The sequence below is a fragment of the Callorhinchus milii genome, unplaced genomic scaffold, assembly GCF_018977255.1.
Source record: "Callorhinchus milii isolate IMCB2004 unplaced genomic scaffold, IMCB_Cmil_1.0 Scaffold22, whole genome shotgun sequence".
In the NCBI taxonomy this organism is placed as follows: Eukaryota; Metazoa; Chordata; class Chondrichthyes; order Chimaeriformes; family Callorhinchidae; genus Callorhinchus; species Callorhinchus milii.
Window position 1 is genome coordinate 1,496,442 of NW_024704763.1, and position 23,325 is coordinate 1,519,766.

Genomic DNA, 23,325 nt, shown 5'->3' on the forward strand with positions numbered 1-23,325 from the left:
TCAAACCAGGGTTTGCCATTGTGAGGGCTCGGGGTGGAGAGGAGGCGGCGTGAGTGTGTGTATATGTGAGTGTGTGTGTATGTGAGTGCGTGTGTACGTGAGTGTGTGTGTACGTGAGTATGTGTGTGTGGGGGGGGGGGTTGTAGAGCACGGAGGCTAAGCTGCCACAATGGTGGTGTTCATGAGCAGCTCTGACCTTGCACTCAGTGTCAGTGCTGCCGGTGACAGCCTCAGGAGTGGGTTGTGTTGAAGCCTCTGTCAGCTTCAGTGCAGATTGAATGACGAGTGGGATTCGCCTTGTAAAACAGCCGTGCATCTCGCGTGGGCACGACCAGGGTGTGGGTAGGAGTGTCTGCCCTTTGGGGGTATGTGTGGAGTGGGGGAGGAGTTGAATGCCTGTCTGTGGGGTGGGGTTCGATCAGCGGTGGGGGATGCGGGTGGTAGGAGAGGAAAGACACTGAGCAGTATAACCCGGCATCTATCAGAATTGGAGTGCTACAACTGAGAGCTGTACCAAGTTATTTGAAGCCCCATCACTACATGTATATTTGGTCACTCAATCAACGACTGTTTATGGGACGTCGCCCTGTGCAATTGGCTGCCGCGTTCCACCCACAAAATACACGGTCACTACACTTTACAGTGTATCCTGTGGAGCGCTTTGAGACGTCTCGAAGACGTGATAAGCCGCTGCATCAAACGCAAGAATTATTATTACTCGTTGCTTGTTCGTTTGCCTCTCGACTAACCAACCTTCACCACGCGCTCTGTGTTGGAAATACAGTGCGGAGCGACGATCACGATTTCTGTTGCATTTGCTGTTGCCTTAACAACGAGAACGAGCCCTTGTGACCCACCCCATCCCCACACCCACACACCCACATACCCACTTCCATCAACCAACTCAACATGAAGTGGGGCTGCTCTTGCCAGCAGTGGCCACCAGGCGGCAGAGCAGAGCAGAGCGGTGCAGCACTCACACCGACAGCAATGGTCCATAACAGAATGACACAAAGAAGAAGTGCACATCACTCACTCAACCCATCAGATCATTGCTCCACAGAAACCAATCCAATCCCATCCCTCCCGCTCCCTCTGGCTGTTAGAGAGGAGTGGGGGTGGGGGTTGGGGGGGTGGGGGTTGGGGGGGGGGAGGGAAATTGACCCCAAATTAAATTGACATTAAAGCGGAATTTGAGATGGGGTGGGACGAGGTGTGTGTAGGGAACGCGGTCGGCAATCCCACCCCCCAAAATTGGTCACTCAATCCACGGCGGTTTGTGCGCAATTGGCCGCCGCGTTTCACCCACGAAACAGTCACTCCACTCTGCAGTGTATTCGGTGAAGCACTTTGCCACGTCTCAGCGACGTGATGAGGCGCTATATCAAATGCAAGGGGAATAAAAGAGCGCCTCGCAAACTCGCTTCACAGGATTTCACCATAAACTGTAGTGACTGTGTGTTTTGCAAGCGATCGTAATACAGATTCTCCTGCACACTGCACACATACACAGACGAACACACTTAAAGTACTTGACATTCAGACTGACAGGAAGCTTTTTTTTTGCTGTAAAATATTAATCTCATGCATTTTGGCTTATTTGTACTTGTCTGGGAGCTTTCCAGTTTAATGTGTAGCTAAGCTAGAGGAATAAAGCCTTCTGACTCTCTGCTGTGGTAAATGATTCTCTCTCCCTCTGGTGCTTTCAAACCTCACACTGGGGCAGTATTGTTGCTGAGATCTGTAAGGAAATAAGGAAGCTTTTCACTAGTGACTTGGCAAGAGAGAGAAACTCTCTCCTCTGTTGCTTCCTGTTTGTGTGTTCTTTCTCCCTCTCTCTCTCTCTGTTCCTTAGCCTGAAAAGAACAGTCTCTCTCCCTCTTTCTCTCTGTGTCTTTTTCTGTGTGTGTGTGTGTGTGCCTTTATGTTCTTTGGCCTGAAAAGAACAATCTCTCTCCCTCTGTCTCCTTTCTCTCTCACTCTCTCCTCCTATGGTGAGGATTCCTCTAACCTCAGCCTCCTACCAAGTAGCTCATCCATTATGAATGAAAACTGACATCATTCCCCCATCAATAAGCCAGGCTCGGGCTGGGAGAAGCAGAGTCAAAGGGGATTTGTAAGTGCTCTCCCTCCCACCCTCCATCCAGTGGCAGAGCTGGTTACACTGCAGAGGGACCCCCCCCCCAACCAGCATCACTCATTCTCTCTCTCTGTGTCTCTCCTGTTCGTGTCTCTATCTGTCTGTCTCTTTTACTTGTGGAATCCACTCGACCAAGGACACAGTTTCTGCATGACTGTCACAAAGGTAAGTAAGGTCTGTCTGTCTCTGAACAGCTCAGGCTCTGGGGGGGACCAAAATAAAACATAGAGGGAAGGAAGGGATGGAGAGAGAGAGAGAGAGAGAGAGGGGAGGGGGAGAGGCCGTTAGAATAAGATGTGCTACAGTATGTGTGTAGTAGACTGCGCATAATGCAATGAAAGCTGCTCTCTCAGCCACTAAACCATCTTGTGCTCTCTGTCTGTGTGTGTGTGTCTCTGTGTGTGTGTGTGTGTGTGTGTCTCTGTGTGTGTGTGTGTGTGTCTCTGTGTGTCTGTGTGTGTGTCTCTGTGTGTCTGTGTGTGTGAGTGTGTCTGTGTGTGTGTCTCTGTGTGTCTGTGTGTGTGTGTGTCTCTGTGTGTCTGTGTGTGTGAGTGTGTCTGTGTGTGTGTGTCTGTGTGTGTGTCTCTCAGGACAGGTCAGGAGATGGCTTTGCTGGTCTGGGCTGCAATAGGCACTGACTTCAGCTTTTTTTAAATTTCATTAAAGAGACACACAGATATATACCCCCTCTCCATCCCCCCTCCCCCCCTCTCCATCCCCCCTCCCCCCCTCTCCATCCCCCCTCCCCCCTCTCCATCCCCCCTCCCCCCTCTCCATCCCCCCCCCCCCTCTCCATCCCCCCCCCTCTCCCCCCTCTCCATCCCCTCTCCCCCCCTCTCCACCCCCCCCCTCTCCCCCTCTCCATCCCCCCCTCCTCCCCCCTCTCATCCCCCCCTCTCCCCCTCTCCCCCCCCTCTCCATCCCCCCCTCTCCCTCTCCTCTCCATCCCCCCCTCTCCCCCTCTCCCCCCCCTCTCCCCCCTCTCCCCCCCCTCTCCATCCCCCCCCTCTCCCCCTCTCAATCCCCCCCTCTCCTCCCCCCCCTCTCCCCCCTCTCCCCCCTCTCCCCCCCTCTCCCCCTCTCCCCCCCTCTCCCCCTCTCCCCCCCCCTCTCCCCCTCTCCATCCCCTCTCTCTCCTCCGCAGCCGATGCTGTGTTCAGTGACAGTGTAGAGCGCTGCAGTCGGCGCCGCGATTCACAGCTTTATTTACATCAGTGCTTTTCAGTGAGTGAGGCCACAGGTACACTACAGCTGTCAGTCAGTCTGTGTGTCTGTCTGTCTGTGTGTGTGTCTGTCTGTGTGTGTGTGTGTGTGTCTGTCTGTGTCTGTGTGTCTGTCTGTGTGTCTCTGGTCCTGTGCCTCTGCATGTGCGTCTGTCCATCTCTGTGTCTGTGTTTGTGTATCTGTGTGTGTCTGTGTACCTATGTGTGTGTGTATGTCTGTGTGTCTCTCTGAGTTTGTATGTGTGTGTGTCTGTCTCTGTGTCTGTCTCTCTGTGTGTGTGTGTGTGTGTCTATATCTGTGTGTGTCTATATCTGTGTCTGTGTGTCTCTATATCTGTGTCTGTGTGTCTCTATATCTGTCTGTGTGTGTCTCTATATCTCTGTCTGTGTGTCTCTATATCTGTGTCTGTGTGTCTATATCTGTGTGTCTGTAGCTGTGTGTGTATGTCTATATCTGTGTGTCTGTAGCTGTGTGTGTGTCTATATCTGTGTGTCTGTAGCTGTGTGTGTGTGTGTCTATATCTGTGTGTCTGTAGCTGTGTGTGTGTGTGTGTGTCTATATCTGTGTCTCTATATCTGTGTCTGTGTGTCTATATCTGTGTGTCTGTAGCTGTGTGTGTGTCTATATCTGTGTGTCTGTAGCTGTGTGTGTGTGTGTCTATATCTGTGTGTCTGTAGCTGTGTGTGTGTGTGTCTCTGTTTCTGCAGCTGAATACCAGCTCCCGCCTATGTGAGAGTCTCAGAGTCAGTGTCTATTTGTGTGAGTTGTTTTAGAGGAAATACTTAATTGTGAGGAAAAGGATTTTCTTTCTCCTGATTGAGATGAATCCCGATTGTTCTGCGCGGCGGTTGGGGGGTTGTGTTGGGGGTAATGAAATGATAAGATATTGATGGTATATACTTCTGTCTGTTTACATTTGTCGTAATATCTGCTACCGATTTGGGAGTCAAGGACAATATACTATAGTGCGTAATACTGTAATAATACTCCTTGCATTTCATACAGCGCCATATCACGTCATTGAGACGTCTCAAAGCGCTTCACAGGGCACACTGTAAAGTGTAGTGACTGTGTATTTTGTGGGCAAAACTTTTGTGAAGTCTGACAAATGTAGGGGTTCATGTTGATCCCTTATTAGAGCTGAATGACGTACCTCTGAACTGTTATCCTCGCTCTCCCTCACCAACTTGAACTGCGCTCTGCCCCTCCCTCTCTTCCCCCCCACGCCCCCCCCCCCCCATCCCCTCCCACACACTGTGTGATGGCTTTCTCCAGTTTCCGGACAGGCTGAATCCATCCCTGTGGGGGGGGGGGGGGAGCAGATGGAGCCATTGTTGGGGGGATGGGAAGGGGTGAAAGGCAGAGTTTGTAGCACTTGACTTGGGGCTTATTGCCAACGGGCCCTGGAGATGGTTGTCATGGAGATGTGGATGGCCGAGCTCTCAGGCTGCGGCAATGAGGACACGGGGCTCCCGGCAAATGTGGGATAAACAAAGGTGTTGCCTCAGGCCTGTCCTCTGGGTCACAGTTGGCCGCACTACAGCACGGTTTTGCTTTGGTGTGTGTGTGTTGCTGTGTGTGTTGCTGTGTGCGTGTGGCTGTGCGATATCTCCCGACGTGAGAGGCGCTATACAAATGTAATTTGTGGTGGTTGTTGTGCGTGCATGGCTGTGTGTGCGTGGGGGTATGTATATGTGTGTGACTGTGGGTGCATATATATGTGTGCGTGTGGCTGTGTGTCTATAACACATTCCATCTCCATCACTACATTCAAACGCCATGTGGACACTCATTGTCCAGGGCGGAGTTCTGTGTCTGTGTGTGTGTTGTGGAGAGCATCTGTGGAAGCACATCCCAGTGGGTGTGAGTGAGGAAGGGGTCGTGTGTGTGGGTGGGGGGGAAAGACATAACAAAGCCACTGACAAACAGGATGGGAGTCAAAGCCTCGTCTCTCACTCATTAACGCCTGAATCAAATCTGCCGGGGGCAGGGGGGTGTGTGTGTGGGGGTGGGGGTGGGGGGGTGTTGGAAAGAAACAGTGTGAGAGCGATAGGCAGTAATGGTAATATCTGTCTCACATTCACTCATTTGTTTGCTCTCTCTCTCTCTCTGAATCTGTTACAGTTTAACGCGCCGCCTGAATATGAATCATATTCCAGAAGATAACCGCTGTATTACAATTGTAAACGGGAACTAACATTGCAAATGCGACTTAAATCTTTACGGCGATGTTTAGGCCTGCTCCGCCCACCCCCACACCCGGCTCAGTGTCGAGCTCCGCCACTGTAAAGCGCTCCGAGAAGCTGCCCAGCGTGAAGGGCTCTATGTAAATGCAATTTGTGGCCATAAAACACCGGATTAATAAAAATAATAATAATAATCCTCGCATTTGATGCAGCGCCTTATCACATCGTCGAGACGTCTCAAAGCGCTTCACAGAATACACCTTAGAGTGGAGTGAATGTGTATTTTGTGGGTGAAACGCAGCAGCCAATATTATTATTATCATTAGTACCAATAATAATCTCAGAGAGGATCCAATCTGTTTTACTTTGGATTAATCAGGAAGCTTTGGTGATGGGACGAATGAGAGGGGTGGGGGGGGGGGGGGCGGGTGGTGAGAGGGATGGGGGCTGAGAGGGGTGGGGGGGGAAGCTATCTGACACGTCATACCTGAAATTCAGTAAGCGTGAGACACTGAGCCAGAGAAACAGATGTTCCCAGATGTGTGTTGGAATCACAGCTGCCGACATGTGCTGTCCTCAGTGGGTGGGGGGTTGGGTCTTTATCCAGTACAGTTCCTAGTGGCAGGCATCTCCTGGGGGGGGCAGAATCACAGAGATTGTCACTGACTGTTCCCCCCCCCACACACACACACACACACATTCACTCCCACTCCTGTTGCCCAAAGCCTGGGAAGCTCTGTCCTGGCCTCTTCCCGGGCAAATACAAGGATTATTATAAGTGCTGATTCCCAGGGTCGACCTTCACCATCTCAGCCTCTCCCTCCCTGGTGCAATCTCTTCCCCACCACAACCCCACCTCACCCCCCCCCCCCCACCCCCGCATTCATCTCTCTCTCTCCCTCCAACATCTTGGCTTGAACCCATGACCCTTAGACCCAATTACGAGAGTGCAACTGACTGACTGACTCTGGGATGCCCTGTGTGAAGAGCGCTATATAAACGCTAGTTGTTGTCGTTGTTGACTGAGCCACAGGCTGACACCTATGGACTGGGGGGAGGGCGGAGATGACAGTCATTCAGAGTCCCTCAATTGGATAGGAGTCTTGACGCGTCTCAAAGCGCTTCACAGTCCATGGCTGTCGTGTGTGGTGAGATCGGGACCTGCAGTGAGAGCTCACACCTCTCGATAACATAGACCTCAGTCGCTAAGACTCGAAGCCAAACACGGCCGACATGTGGGGGTTTGAACTCACAAGCTTGTGACTCAGAGGCGAGAGTCTTAGCGACTGAGGTCTACTTTATCTAGAGTTGTGAGCTCTCACTGCAGTCCCCGATCTCAGCAGCCAAGACCCCAGACCAACCTGCAACAACAACAACAACAATAACTACAACAAATTGCATTTGTATAAAGCGCCTTTCGCATCGGGAGGACGTCCCAAGGCGCTGGAGTGTGTGAGCTGCACTCGTTTCACGCTCTCTCTCTCTCTCTGTCGGCCGTTCAGCTTTGATGCTCGTGTGAGTTATGAGACAGACACAGAGAAATGTGAGTGTTGTGGGGAACAGTGATAATCAGCTTCCAACTTTGCTGCTATGTTAACTATCTCACTCTCTCTCTCTCTCCCTCTCTCCCTCTCTCACTCTTTCACGCTTTGCTCCAAGCAGAGTCACTACACTTCGCAGTAAAATCCTGTGACACACGATTCGGAGCTTTAACAAATGCCAGGGTTATTACTAATATTGTACAACTGAATGGATTTGAGTCTCCATTTTATTGCTGGTGACCCTCGGTGCTGGAGTTTGAAGGAAAGTTAATCTCACTTGCTCTCCTCTCTCTCTTTCTCACATTCTCTCTCTCTCTCACACACATATACTCTTTGCTCTTTCCCTCTCACACACCCCCTCTCTTTCTCTCATGCTCTTTCCCTCTGCGGGAGAGGCTGGGAGGTAATTAAAATGAGCGCAGAAGTGAAGCTGAACGGAGGAGAGTAGGGATTTCATCCTGAGACACCGCACAGTCATTTACTGAAATGCTGAATGTCTCTAATTCCTCCAAGAAGCACTGACTGGAGCTAACCCTGGTCTGCATTTGAGTTGCTTCATTAATGTAATGTTGATGTCATATTGGTTGAGTCAGTAGTATTCTGGTCTGCGAGTAGGACGGTTGTGTGTTCAAGCTTCACATTGGGACTTGGAACTCATTATAGTCTATTTCAGTGCCTTGGGATGTGAAAGGTGTTATATAAATGCACTGTGTTGTGGTCTAAGCTGACCCTCCAGTGCGATGCTATGGGTGTGTGTCACATTGTTGCCCTTCTTCAGATAATAATAATAATAATAATCCTTGCATTTGATACAGCGCTTTTCATGTCGGGAGGACATCCCAAAGCGCTTCACAGAACACACTGTAAAGTGAATTGACTGTATATTTGTGGGCGAACGCGGCAGCCAATTGCGCACAGCAATGTCCCACAAACAGTCGTGGATTGAAAATGACCAATTTATTATTGTTTTTGGTTTTGGAGGGATTATTATTAGGCTCTGTGTGGAGTAAGGAAACTTGCCCAAGGTTTCGCCCTCTGCCTGGAATTGAATTCAGGTCTTTCGCTCGCAAAGCGAGTGCTCTAACCACTGAGCTACAGGACTCCACGATGAGACATTAAACCGAGGTCCCGACATCAAAGATCCCGAGGCACTATTCGAAAAGAAAAGAGAGTTTCTCTCTTCCTCCCGGTGTCCTGGCCGCCAATCCCCCGGATAAAATTGGTGGCTCACTCCAGGGCTGTTTGTGTGATGTTGTCCTCCGCACTTCACACACGAAACCCACAGCGATTACACTTTACAGTGTATCCTGCAAAGCGCTTTGAGACGTCGCGACGATGTGTCAAAGGCACGGATTATTATTATTTGTAAAATCCTGACAAAGGTTTTAACGTCACAGGCGCTGTGTCAAACTCAAGGTCCTGTAAACCATCTAAACGTTTCACCTTCTTGCTATCTATTCTTCCCTCCGCCTCCGTCACCCCCACCTTCAACCGCTCCCCTCCCCCCCCACCCACACCACGTTTCGTTGGCTTAAGCCCAGAGCGCATCTGGTTTTGCCGGCCCGCGATTCCACGGGCTCAGAGCTGGATCAGTCAGCATCTGGCTCAGGAATGCCTCCACCTTGCAGCTGTCAGGGTGAATGTCTGGCTCACGGCCAAAGGCTGTGATTAACTCTTACACCAGCGGCTCTCAGGGTTTGCCTGCACTGCAGAGAGCTGTGTCCGCAGCATATGAATTGTGCTATGCAGTCCCTCCATCTCTCTCTGCGAGCACCACCAACAGCAACCACTTGTGTTTATACAGCAACCTTCGTGAGGGGTAGCGTCCCCGGAGCGCTTGATAGTGGCCGAGTCTGACACGGAGACAGTGGGGGAGGAAGGGGGGAGGTGACCGTCAGCATCATCAAAAGGGAAGGTCTTTACAGGAAGGATTTGAAAGTGGGGAGGGACGGAGGGGGCAAAGCGGAGGGATTAAGGGGCGAGAGTTCTAGAGTTTCGGGGCGTACCAGTCACGAGTCCTCACCCGCCCGAACATCCAACTAACTCAAAACTCCACCGTCTGTATTCTCCCCTGTATTAAACTCCGTCCCACCATCACCCCAGTCCTCACCAGGCTTCACACTGGCTCTCTATCACAGAACGATCGACTTCAAGATCCCCTTTCTCTCTCTCTCTCGGTGCTCATGTCTGTGCTGAGTCCGTTGGGGGGGGGCTTCCTGCTAACCTGTGGCTGAGATCCGCGAACCGGAATTCCAGCTTCACCCGGCCCGGCTTTGCCAATGGAGAGCAACTTCAGCGGGAATCTGTCACGTCCGCTTGAAGAGGCACAGCCGAGACCTCGGTTTTACGTCTCATCCGAATGACGGCGCCTCCGACAACATGGCTCTCCCTTTCCCCTCCCCCCTCCTTCCCGTCCTGTGACCCGATCCCGGCTGTTATTCCCGGGATGTAGCCTGTCCCGGCTCAGCCTCCACGTCGCCACCCGTTGCCATGACCGGAACGACTCTTCCCGAAAGCAACAAGTTACTCATTTCAGAATTTCCGACGGGCGAACAAAAGATTTTTAAATTTTATTTTTAAAAAAAGGCCATTTCTTCTCTGGGGGAGATCTCGCAACTCCTCAGTGGGAGGGTGGGGTTTGGGGTAGGGGTGTGTGTGTGTGTGTGAGTGCGCGGGGGGGTGGGGGGGGGAAATGGTGGAGAGATCTCACACTGAACAGGAATGAATGGGGGTCTGTAATTAGATTAGTCAGACCACAGCACGTTTAATGCCCAACAAAGCCGCTTTATTCCCACTCGGACACAGCTCCCAGCTTGTGGTTAGGCGATCGCACAGAATGGGGAGCACCATTTCCTGCCAAGAGCATCGCTGGCGGGTGGGGGGGAGCGAAGGGGGAACAGTGGGATGTGGGGAAATCTCACCCCTTTTATCCTCACCATAAAATAAATGTGGTCACTCAATCCACGACTAATGGTGGGGCACTGCTGTGCGCAATTGGCTGCCGCATTTCACCCACAAATTACACAGTCACTCCACTTTACAGTATATTCTGAGAAGCGCTTTGAGATTTCTCAACGCCGGGATAAGTTAGGCGCTATGTCAAATGCAAAGCAACCAATTGTATCTGGAGGATTGTTGGCCAGGACACTGGGAGAGAGAAACTCCCTTTTCTATTCGATTAGCGCTGGGGGGGGAGATCCTTAACACTCACCCGAACCGGCAGACAGGAACTCGGTTAAAGGTCTGATCCAGCCAATTTATCTGGTTGGTCAGGACACGGTGGAAGGGGAGAAGAGCGAGGGGGTTAAAGGGCAATGCTAGCGTGCCCTGGACAACTTCTCCCTGTCACTGCTAATCCCGGGTGCTATTTGCCTGTTAATATCCGACCTTGTGCCGTTTGCAAAGCCTCCAAGTGCTCCGTCCTCTGAAGGTCAGACTTCAAGGAGAAAGCAGAGCCAGTGAGCTCAAGTCTCCAGGCACAAGAGCAGAGAGAGAGAGAGAAAAACAACCCTCAAGAAGGTTTATACCCGCAGCACAGAGCGGACAGCTCGCTCGCTCGCTCGCTCACTCAGAGAGCTGGCACGGGCACGATGGGCCGAATGGCCTCCTTCTGTGCTGTGAGATTCTGTGATGTTTTATACAAACAGTCGGGGACTAAAGTGATGGGGCTGAGGTTCCACAACTCGGCTTCTGGTTGCTGCGGTTACCAGCGCCGATTACCAGTCACATCCTCTCCCGCCCTGCAGCCTGGTGTCAAGTGTAGTGACTGTGTGTGTTGTAGGCAATTGGCACATAGCGATGTCCCTGCAAACAGCTGTGGAGTGAAGGACCAATACAGCGCTCTCCCCTCTCCCCACCCTCCCTCGCCCCCAGCGTTGGGCTCCAGCATCACCCTGGACTGAGTCCCGTTCAATTATCTCGCGGGGGAGAGTCTGTTAAACCCGCCCAGTGACGGGGAAAAAAGGAAATGTATGCAGTTGACTTCTAGTAAGTTCATCAAAAGGCAATTTCACCCTTTAATAGCTTATCAGCCTCCCCAAGGCACAGAGAGATTCCATCGTATTTACCCCGGGACAAATCTCCTTTGTGTCGGGCCTCAGAACTAAAGGGATTTCTCTGTAGCACAACATTGCCAAGCAGGATTGTTGGATTGTGTCTGAGGCTTACAGTCTACAGAACAAACCTCCGTGTTTCCCCCCTCCCCCAAACTACAGAACATCGCAGCATTCACTTTACTGTCAGATCAATTAAAAGTGATTTCCCCCTCTATCTCTCTCCGCGTTGTCCACCCGTACAAATGACATAGAATGATGGAATCTTAATGCAAACTTGCATCTGATATTCCACCTTATAACGTCGTTGAGACGTCTCAACGTGCTTCACAGAATATACAGTAAACTGAAGTGACTGTGTATTTTGTGGGTGAAAAGTAGCAGTCATTTGCACACAGCAGTGTCCCACAAACAGTCGTGGATTGAGTGACCACAATTTTTTTGAAGGGCTTATTAGCCCCGGAAAGTGATCCTCCAATCAACTAACAACCAGATTCTTACTTACTGCTGGTGAACAGAGGCGTGTGGAGTAAGGAAACTTACCTGAGGTTTTGCCCCTCGTGTCCGTGTGGCACGTCCACTGCCCTGGGCGCCCGACTCTGTCTCCCGTTGTTAACCCCTTCCCGTCCTCTCTTCACCTCCGTAGATGTCATGGCGCCCGCAGTATCGCAGCTCCAAGTTCCGGAACGTTTACGGGAAAGTGGCAAACCGGGAGCACTGCTTTGATGGCATCCCCATCACCAAAAACGTCCACGACAACCAGTTCTGTGCCGTCAACGCCAAGTTCATCGCTGTAGTGACAGAGAGCGCCGGGGGAGGGGCTTTCCTGGTCATCCCCCTCAGTCAGGTGTGTATCTCATCGCAATTCTCAATCCACAACACTGCGGTATTCACTGACTCCTTTACTCTCCCACTCCCAATCCTCAAACCATAAACACACAACAGTTATTCTCCCCCAAGGGCAGAACAAGTTGGACCAGTCACTGAGGGGCAGGGAATCCTCCCACTCAGCTCCCGTTAACCCCGCAAGCCAAAGCCCCAACTGGTCGGCTGGTCCTAGCTGAACAAACAGTGGGAAAGCTTGCCAGACAGTGCTATCAACGGCAAGCTATTTCAGTTTCAGCTGGTTTAAGCTTCAGCAGTTACTCCAACGCACTCTCTGGGCTCCCGCAAACCTTGGCTCTTGCCAACCTGTGCCTAATTCTTCCCGGAATTAGGTAAGCAAGAGGCGTCCCTACAGGGAGAGAGAGAGCAAGAGAGAGCGCATTCCATTCCAACAGTCTATCGCTGGGATTTCCATGTGTAGGTGGGCTGATTGGAAATTCTCAGCTTGGTTTGGCTTCTCTGAAGCACATGAGTCCCTGGTTGTCAGACACCCGGTGACCAAAATAAACTGTTCTCCCAGAATTCCTTTTCATACTTCCATAGGTTCCCGGTTAACTGTCTATTTACTCTTATGGATTATTCGACATAACCATAAAAACATGGGAGCAGAGATAGGGATCAATCACTCAGGATTTGGAGGGGCGAGGGGGACGGTGACGGGGTGGGTGGGGGGCGGAGTGAGGAGGGGGTGAGGTGGGTGGTGGTGGAACTGGAGACTGGCAGAGCCTGTAGTCCTGATATTGCGGGAAGCTCACCGAGCAGTCAAACAAAGAGAGGAGTTGCTTGGTGCAGCACTTTCCTCAAGGGAGGGTAGGGAGGCTGGCAGAGGAGACAAACAGACGGTCTCTCACTAAACTGTACTCAGCCATGGGGAAAATCAATGTGCGCTAAGTACACTTATTGATCGCCTGAAGGGTGTGTGAGGCAGTTTTGTATCTCCTCGTCTGTCGGGAAGAGAAGGAGGTCTAGCGTCAGCTGAATTTGAGAGCTGTACATCAGCCAGAGCTGATACAGCCTATAATAGCTCAGGCCAGCAAGGGTGGGGGGGGGGGGGGGGGGGAAGATAATAATCCTGGTATTTGATATAGTGCCTTATCACGTCGTTGAGGCGTCTCAAAGCGCTTCACAGAATATATTGTCAAGTGCGGTGACTGTGTATTTTGTGGGCGGAACGCGGCAGCCAATTGCGCACAGCAGCGGCCCCACAAACAGCCGTGGATCGAGTGAACACATTATTATTGTTTGATTTTTTTTTGGTGGGGGGGGAGAAAGGGATTATTACTCCTGTAAATCAGATATCAGAAAGGAGAGAGAGCGAGAGAGAGAGAGAGAAAAGGGAGAGACACAGAGGGAGGGAGGGAGGGAGGGAGGGAAGGAGGGAAATAAAAGGGGGGAAAAGACCAGGATCTAAAAATCATATAGATAAGGCTGAGCCAGGCCGCTACGCTCTGGTCGTGGCTTATGATGTAACTGCAGAGAGATCGCTCCTTGTGTATCTGTCCTGTGGTCACTTGTCCCCATCACCTGCGTCCCAGCGAAGAGCTTTCTCCCCAATGGCACAGTCACCTTGAGGAGCAGTGCCCTCTCCTGGACACACCGGCACTTTACACCGCAAACATCATCACCGCCCCTACAGACAGAGGAGACGATCCTTTACCATCTGACACGTCTCCCAAGTGTTTCACAGGGTTTTACTGCAGAGTGTAGTGACTGTGTGTTCTGTAGGCAAACGCGGCAGCCAACTTGAGGCACAGCGACGACCCGCAAACAGCCGTCAAGTGAAATGACGGGCAGTCAGGACCTCAGTTTAACAAAACAACGCAGCCACCCCCCCCACACACTCCTCCCCCAGCACTGCACTGGGACTGTCAGCTCACAGACCTGACTCAGGTGGGGGTTAGAGAAACCAACAACCTTCTGCCCCAGAAGCGAGAGTGTTGCAGGCTGAGCCAGGCTGATCAACGCTGCCTCTGACCTGACCTTGATGAGTGCAAACACTCACCCCTGTAATTATGGGGAGGGGGAGGGAAGGGAAGGAGAGGAGAGGGAGGAGATAAAAAGGTTTAACTCTACACTGTTAACTGTGCAGCCACAGAAAATGGGAATTTGGTGCCCTCCGTTGGCCGAGTTGTGCAATATTAGAAGCCATGGATTTTCTCAAACCAACTCATTCCCCATTGAAAACCAATGGACAATTTATGATTTAATTTTGCGTGATGGTGAATAAAGGAGCCTTTTGTTCAGGGATTCTCCTGATCGTGTCTCGTAATTCCTCCCCCTCTCTCCCTCACTCCCTCTCTCTGTTGGAGAGTGAGCAACTGTGGACAGGATCAGACCCCCTGTAGATGGTGTGCCACTGTCAGTCCCTGTTTATCACATAACAATAATTTACACCACGCCTTTCATGTCGGGACGACGTCTCAAAAAATAATCCTTGTATTGGATATAGCCCCTTATCACGTTGCAGAGATGTCTCAAATCGCTTCACAGAATATATTGTAGGGTGGAGTGACTGTATATTTTGTGGGCGAAATGTGAGCCAATTGCGCACAGCAGTGTCCCACCAACAGTCGTGGATTGAATGACCACATTTTTTTTGAGGGATTATTACCCCCCGGAAAGCGATCCGCCGATTGACTAACAATCGGGTTCCTAATTACCTCGAGGTAAACAGGTGTGTGGAGTAAAAACATTTGCCTAACGTTTCGCCCTGCCCGGGGGTCAAACCCGGGTCCTTCCGCTTGTGAGGCGAGTGCTCTAACCACTATGCTACAGGACATAGAGCTTGGCACTGTATGCCTAGTACCCAAACTGCGGGGTGGGGGTGGGAAAGGGGGAGTGACTCCCCCCCCCCACACCGCCGCCGCTGGCGAGGAGTGTTGTGATAAACATAGACTTTTTCGTTGTCAGCAGGGACCAGTCTTGTGACTTAGCTTTCCGAGCACTCCTCACCTCCCTCGCAATCTGCCCACCGCAGCCACGTAACCACCCCCCGCACCCCCGCCCAGCCCCCCGCGCCCACACACACCCTCCCCCTCTAGCCTGCCGGCCGAGTGATAAGCAGAGACCTCCTCCCTGCTACCTTTGAATTCAGCTACAGACAGCGAGCACAGCAAACAAGTGTGTGCACGCGGGAGGGACTGTAACCTTCTCCTAGTGTTTTACTCCAGCAAGGAATCAGGGGATCAGCCCCGCCCCGCCCCGCCCCGACCAGCCCAGCAAGCCTCCTCTGGTTTATCAGATCACGGCACATCATGTTGGACACCACTGAGCATAATTGGTTGCCACAATTTGCCCACAAAACACAGTCAATCCACATTACAGTGTATCCTGTGAAGCGCTTTGAGACATGACGCAATAAGTCACTGAGGAAGAGAAGGAGTGGTGGGGGGCATTAATTGCTGACCAGCTCCCCCCCCACCCTGCCACCAACCCCCCCCCACCCCCACCCACCCCAACTCACCCACTCGCTGTGGCTCTGGCCTTGAGTGGGTGAGTAAGTGACCATCTCTCTCTCCCCCTCTCTCACTCTCTCTTTCGCTGCTCAGACAGGACGAATCGATCCGCTTTACCCCAAAGTGTGCGGTCACCAGGGCAATGTGCTGGACATCAAGTGGAATCCGTTTGTGGAGAACGTCGTAGCCTCCTGCTCGGAGGACTCGTCTGTGAGTCTGTGTACACAATCTTACAATAATATTGCAATAATGCCACACAAAGTTACAATAATATTACAATAATATTGCACAACATAACAATAATATTACAATAATGCTACACAAAGTTACAATAATGCTACGATAATATTGCACAACATAACAATAATATTACAGAATGGTATAAAATGTTACATTGTATTAAATAATATCCAACACTATTCCAATATTATCATAGAATAAGAACAAGAACGTGGGAGCCATTACCAATCCAGTGCTCATCTGGAGCCTGTGATCTTGGTGTTCTCTGGTTGAGACCCGGATGTCCTGATGGAAGGACCGCTCTGAGCTCCATTCCTCCTCACAACAACAACTTGCATTGATATTGTGCCCCTCATCCACCCCTCCGGGTGGGGTCCCAGAGCGCTTGATCTGCATTCACGCTCCTCACTTTCTCCTCTCCCCTCCCCCAGGTCCGACTATGGGAAATCCCGGCGGGGGGGCTGAAGAGGAACATGACCGAAGCGGTTCTGGAGCTGTACGGACACAGCCGGCGAGTGGGGCTCATTGAGTGGCACCCAACAACCAACAACATCCTATTCAGCGCAGGCTACGATTACAAGGTCATCTCTCTCTCTCTCTCTCTCTATGTCTCTGCTCCCAGACCTCTGGAGCTCCCTCCTGCTTCAATCTTCCCCGCCCCCCCCCCCCCCCCTCCATCACTCTCTTTACCTGCCTTCAGATCACACCTGAAGATTTTCCTCTTTGACCGCACTTACGGTCATCTCCCCTTTCTCCCTGGCTCGACGTCAAGCTCCCCTATCCTTACGCGCTCCGGGAAGTCTCAACCACAAGATAAAGCACTATGTCAAATGCAAGGATTATTATTATTATTATTACAATAATAGCTGTGTTGGGGGTGGGGGTGGGCTAGGAGGTGTCAGGTGATGAGCTCTCACTCTGTGTGTGGGCTCAATAGGTGTTGATCTGGAACCTGGACATTGGGGAACCTGTCAAGATGATAGACTGTCACCGGGATGTCATCCTCTGTCTGTCCTTCAACACGGACGGCAGTCTGGTGGCCACCTCCTGTAAGGACAAGAAGCTGAGGGTCATCGAGCCGCGCTCCGGTCGCATCCTGCAGGTAAACAACAACAACAACAACACAGGACGTTCAGACAGAGACTTTCAGGTCAGGAGGACGTCCCAAAGCCGGGGATTTGGACCCCGAGCTGGGGGTTGGGATCAGGAGCAGTGGAGGGCAGGGAGGGTGGGGGGGTAGGATGGTGACCGAAGGCACGGTTGAAGAGGAGGGTCTTGAGACAGGCCTTGAAGGGGGGGAGTGAGGTGGAGGGTCTGTGGGTGGCGTTCCAGAGGGTGGGGGTAGAGAGGCTGAAAGTCCAACCGCCAATGGGCAGGGCAGGGTGGGTGGGGAGGGGGTGAGGTGGGGAAGGGGAGATCATTGTTCTGGCATTGGGTAGCTTTGCTTGTCCCTGTCCAAGCCGAATCATCGCAGCATAGTTAGTATTAATAGTATTAAATAGTATTGTGACTGTTGCATGTTGTTTACGTGTTTTGTGATTTGTTTTATTGTTGCTATTGTTCAGTAGTAATAGTTACTACTGAACGTTAAACCGCCTCGAAGGGTTAAATGGAGAGAGCCGAGGGCTGAGACCGCTCGCGAGTGAAATGGGGCCTTTATTCAGTGGTAACAAACGGCTGCATTATTTAAAGGCTGCCACGGCTTGTCGCGAGCGCTGAAATATTCATCAGTGTTGGGTGTCGCTCCCAGCAAGGGCTGGCCTTGTGCTTTGTTGTGGAAGCAGCGTGCGGAGAGAGAGAGAGAGAGAGAGAGACGTCCTCAACACCCCCAGATGTCAACCCTCCCCCACTGTATGGCCGCAACACCTATTGTTAATTATGGTGGGGGGTGGGGGGGGTGGGCGGCAATTGTAAGCAGGACTGGGGTGTAATATAACAGGCGCTATTTTTACTCAAACTCTGCGCACACTCTGAGAAACGCCTTCTCTCTCTCTCTTTAGCCCACACTGCGCTTCAGAAACTCGACGGTTGCACAAAACACGCTAGGAAATCTGTTAATGCCACCGAGTCCACTTACAAGACGCGCAGTCACTACACTTTATTTACATTGACGCTTGCATTGCCTCGGTTTCCGGACATCCCAGTTGAAGTTGCAGTGATCGCGAGGGATTTGGATGAAGAAGGACCTTGGGCCTGTTTGCTCTAGTCCTTCCGCACCCACGTCCCCCAACACTTCTCCCGTTCACTCCCCCCATTCCCAGCACTAAGCTCGCGCCCCCACGTCCCGGCCCCCCACCCCGTGCCGGTCATTAATTGCCCTCTGCTATCCTTCTCTCACCCCCTCTCTCTCTCCCAGGAAGCGAGTTGTAAGAGCCACAAGGTCAATCGGGTGGTTTTCCTGGGCAATATGAAGCGGATCCTGACGACCGGTGTCTCTCGCTGGAACACACGGCAGATCGCGCTCTGGGATCAGGTCAGTGTGGGTCGAGCCCAAACCAAGACCCTCCCAATGCCTCCCCCACCCCACCACCCCCGTGACAAAAACCTCCCGGGATCCATGGTAATCGGCCCCACGTGAAGGGCGAGGGGTAAATGCAAGTTGTTGTTGTTGGTGCCCTTGACGTTCCGACATTGACTTTGTTCCCTACTCCTGACAGGAAGACCTGTCGATGCCGATGGTGGAGGAAGAGATCGATGGGCTGTCCGGTCTCCTCTTCCCTTTCTACGACAGCGACACTCACATGTTGTACCTGGCCGGAAAGGTACGCTCCCTCTCAAAACACTTCACCTTTTGGGAGTCCTGTGGTTTAGTCGTTAACGCGCTCATCGCGTGAGCGAGAGGACCTGGGTTCAATTCCCAGGCGGGTCAGGGCAAGTTGTCTTCACACACGTCTCTACTTACCAGCAGGATGTAGGAACCCAGTTGTTAGTCGATTGACGGATGGCATTGTGGGGGTAATAAATTTGGTCACCCAATCCACGACTTTCTGTGGGACGCTGCTGTGCGCGATTGGCTGCCGTGTTTCAACCACAAAATACACAGTCACTCCATTTTCTGTGCAGCTCTTTGAGACTTCTCAACGATGTGATAAGGCAAATGCAAGGATTATTATTATTTACGGGCGTTTACTGCTGCGCTTGGTGTAAAGCTATTTGGATGTAGCCGGGAATCTGTGACGTTCCTCACCTCTCCCCACAGGGCGATGGGAACATCAGATACTATGAAATCAGCAGTGAGAAGCCGTACCTGCATTACCTCATGGAGTTTCGCTCCCCTTCTCCACAAAAAGGGATGGGTAAGATACCCCGTGCATTACACTCCTCTTGGGCACTTTCAGCATTGACCAGGGGGGCGAGGAGCTGGTTTAACCAGTTGTTAGACGATTGGCGGATCGCTTTCCGGGGGTAATAATCTACTAATCCTTCCGAAAGAAAAAAAATTGCCCACTTAATCCAGGACTGTTTGTGGGGACGCTGCTTGCACAATTGGCTGCCGCCTTTCGCCCACAAAATATACAGTCACTTCACTTTACAGTGGATCCTGTGAAGCGCTTTGAGACGTCTCAATGACGTGATGAGGCGCTGCATCAAATGGGATTATTAATAGTATTATGTGCTGATCAGTCTTCGTGTCTACCACAGGCGTGATGCCCAAACACGGGCTGGACGTGTCTGCGTGTGAGGTGTTCAGGGTTTACAAGCTGGTCACGCTCAAGGGCCTCATCGAACCCATCTCCATGATCGTGCCAAGGAGGGTGAGTGTGGCAGCTCCCATGCACTGCGTCTCTCCTCCCACTCAGTGTCCTGCCTCACTGACTGTCTCTCTACTGTGGCCAATGCAGTGACTCTTCACAGCTACTTCCCATCTTAATCTGCCAGCCTCGCACTCTCACCTCTGAGTCAGAAGGTTGTGTGTGTGTGTGTGTGTGTGAGTGTGAGGGAGTGTGTGTGTGAGTGTATGTGGTGTGTTCAATGTAATATTGTGGCAAGACTCAGTGTCACAGAGTAAAGCCTCGATGTCATGGCTAATCTCCGCGGACACTCCCTCCCCTCACTCCGCGTGTTTTCATTCAGTCAGAAACATACCAGGAGGACATTTACCCTATGACAGCGGGAACGGAGCCGGCCCTCACCGCCGACGAGTGGCTGGGCGGCACGAACAGAGGTACAATAGTTAGCTACTGCACTTCCCGTTTACTCTGTTTTGATGTCTGAGACACTGCGTTAAACACGAGGAGTTATTACTGTCTTGAGTTGGTTGATAATGTTTCTGTTTCCCGTGCTCTGTCTCACCCGGTCCCCCCTCGACTCTCCCCACCCCCAGATCCCATCCTCATGTCCCTGAAGGAAGGCTACAAATCCACCAACGTTGCTTTCAAAGCCCCTAAGAGAGACAAGAAGAGCGTGGTGGTGAACGGCATCGACCTGCTCGAGAATGTGCCGCCCAGAACGGAAAACGAGGCAAGTCTGGGCCATCCTGTCCAATTCAGTGCCTACTTTACACAATATCCTGTGAAGCGCCTTGTGACGTCTCAACGATGTGATAAGGGGCTACATCATCAACAACACATTACATTCTCACAGCGCTTTTCATGTCGGGAAGACGTCCCAAGGCACTGGACAGTCAGGGGCTTGGACCCGAGCTGGGGGTTGGGATCAGGAGGGTGGAGGGCAAATCAAATGCAAGGATTATTATTATTATTATTATTATTGGAGGGTAAGCTGCGGCTGTCTGACTTGTCTCTCTTCCCGCGCTCACTGTACCAGCTCCTGCGGATGTTTTTCCGGCAGCAGGATGAGATCCGGAGGCTGAAGGAGGACCTGAGCCACAAGGAGGTGAAGATCCGGCAGCTGGAGCTCGAGCTGATGAACCTGAGGAACAGCCCGAAGAGCGTGTGAGCCTGGGGCTCACCAACACCTCCTTATACCACCTCCACCTCGCCCAACCCCCTTCCCCACCTCCCCTCCCGCTTCACCAGCCCGCTCTAACAATCAAGACTTGGGGAGGGGGGGGCATTTTCCAAGCTTCAAGACCCCCGAACACAGGAAACCCCATAAACCGGAGAATTCCTTTTCCCTTTTTATATATAATATATAAACCCCTTGTATTTTTTTCCTCCTGGATCGTCACAATACACACCCCCCCCCACCCCACTCCCCCCTGCTCGCCCCCATTCCGCTGACATGAGCGTCTCACAACACAAACTTACCTCCTTCATTCAGCTCTAGGAGGACACGACAAGATGCTTAACATGAACATTAATAATCCTAGCTGGTCTTTCTTGGGCAGCCAAGTGACTCCTGGACACCGCGTGTTAATGAGCGTCAACGGCTGCTTCTAAACATCATCTCCTCCGGATGCTGCTATTGACTACCCCCAACAACCCCCCCCCCCACCCGACTTTATTTTTCAATTGAATTTCAAGTATGGCAACGGAATGCCAGGCACTGGCAGACACCCAGCATGGCAATGGGGCTGGCGAGTGGCAAAGTGGTTTGCGGAAGGCAATTGGGAAGGTGATGGTTGGCGAATGGTAATTGATTGGATGACATTGAATAATGAGTGGCCAAGCCAGACTGTACAATTAATGACAACTTGCACTTATATATAGCGTCTTTCACATAAGGCAACATCGCAAAGCGCTCCCCAAACACCATGTGGCTCCCCGAGCCAGTGTGGTGCTGGGGAGGAGGGGTGGGGGGTAGGGTTCGAATGTTGACCAAAGGCACAGTCACAGAATTGGGTTTCTGGGAGGTTTTTGCAGGTAGAGAGAACGTAGAGACGTTGAGAGTGTTCCGAGAGCAGGTAACCGGCAAAAAGACTGTGGGATCCCGTAGCGTATTGATTAGTGTTTGCCTCGCAAGCGAGAGGACCAGGGTTTGATTCTCGGGCAGGGCAAAACCTTAGGCAAGTTTCCTTATTTCGCACACCTGTTTACCTCGCAGTAAGTAGGAACCCGGTTGTTTTAAGTCGATTGGCAGATCGCTTTCGGGGGATAATAATCCNTTTTTTTAAAAAAGTGGGTCACTTCATCAACGACTGTTTCTGGGACACTGCTGTACGTAATTGGTTGCCACGTTGCTCCCACAAAATGCAGTCACTACACTTTACAGTATATTCTGTGAAGCACTTTGAGACGTCAGTAACTTTGATAAGGCACTATGTCAAATGCGAGGATTACCAATATTGTCATAAACATTTACATCAAAGTTGATCATCTTCACGACCATGAGATCAGTGATATAAATACGCGCTCCTCCCTCCCCTACACCTGGATCTTTAAAACAACCATCAGGGAACCATTTCTCACTCTGAGTTTAATATATGTATAAATTTAGTGTTCCACCCCCCACCCCCATAATTTTAACTCGAAATGTCACCATGTAAAGTGAACCCCAGACATTGTCATTAATAAAGTCCTCGACCCGGGCATTTGTAACTCCTTTGCCCTCTTAAAAAAAAAACATTAATTGCGACTGCCTCCATTATTCAGTCACCAACATTGGAAATAAAGCCTTGAATTCTCAGTTTCTGTTAATGCGGTTCCTTCAGACCAGTCAACAGGAATCACGGCTCTTTGACCATGTTCCCGGCGTTAAATATTTCATGCCTTTTTTTTAAAAAAAAGATGACATTTAACTGTGGCTATTAATAACTCTTCCACAGAGTGACGTTAGCAGACACTGAGCGAAGCTGGGACTTGAGAGACAGCAAAAAGCACCAAATTATCTGCTTACATGACTTCAAATCCCTTCCAAAATTAATCGGTCACTCAACTCAATCCACGACAGTCTGTGCGCAATCGGCCGCTGCGTTTCGCCCACAAAATACAGTCAATTCACTGTACGGCGTATTCCACGAAGCGCTGAGATGTGATAAGGCACTATAGCAAACACAAGGATTATTATTATTATTATTTATATTTGGACAAAGTTGGAGCCTTCACCACAAAAAGGGAAGGGCGAGTGTGGGGGTGAGGGGTGGGGAGGAGGTGGGGTGCAGTTGGGAGCGAAGGCAGGAGCGCCCCCACATGGCCACGTACAGAATCCCTCCCTGTAAAAGGTGGTCGATGGCAGTAGTGAGTGGCGCCACCTGCTGGGCACACAGGTACAAGCAAGTGGTGTGGCTTCACTGGGCAGGTTAGGGTTAACCAGATGTCCCTGGAGAGCAATGCTAATGCAATTCAGTGCCAACAGTCTACTAACAATCTACTAACCCAACACAGTCTAACAAGGGGTTAAGGGCGGGTAATTGGAGTTGAGGTACAGTTCATCCATGATCCAATTGGATGGCGGAACAGGCTCGAGGGGCTGAATGGCTTATTCCTATATCCCAACCTCTTTGTTTGGCCCACAAAATAAATGCTTCTTGATCGAATATCGCTCGATTTTATGGCATCAATCTGCTGTTTCATTATTTCTATGATTATTTTGTCGGCCAACGAAAAAAGGTTGGTCCATCCATCTGGACCAGGACTTTGCCTTCGGTTGGCAAATTAGAGGGGTTGGTGGGTAGAGAAAGAGCGTGAAGGGAACCAATAATTATCGATGTACTGTACTCGTTAACCCAAGGCATTAGAGATGCATATCAATCAGCCTCTC

General features: G+C 51.2%; 1 protein-coding gene across 4 annotated transcripts; it reads left to right on the top strand.

Annotated features, from left to right (window-relative positions):
* The first annotated feature begins 1,906 nt into the window (after positions 1-1,906).
* coro2ba (coronin, actin binding protein, 2Ba) lies at positions 1,907-20,849 on the top strand. 4 transcript variants are annotated; one of them, XM_007910018.2, is made up of 12 exons: positions 1,907-2,305; positions 11,790-11,990; positions 15,577-15,693; positions 16,155-16,304; positions 16,661-16,825; positions 18,080-18,196; positions 18,381-18,485; positions 18,923-19,019; positions 19,366-19,478; positions 19,798-19,888; positions 20,048-20,184; positions 20,491-20,849. In XM_007910018.2, exons 1-12 carry the CDS (start codon positions 2,291-2,293, stop codon positions 20,620-20,622), a joined length of 1,440 nt encoding a protein of 479 aa, XP_007908209.1. In that variant the 5' UTR covers positions 1,907-2,290; the 3' UTR covers positions 20,623-20,849. The 4 variants fall into 4 exon arrangements, with proteins under 4 accessions (XP_007908209.1, XP_042199006.1, XP_042199007.1 ...); XM_042343072.1 differs by having other exon boundaries at positions 1,907-2,116; XM_042343073.1 differs by lacking the exon at positions 1,907-2,305 and adding an exon at positions 3,371-3,380.
* The last annotated feature ends 2,476 nt before the right edge of the window (positions 20,850-23,325 follow it).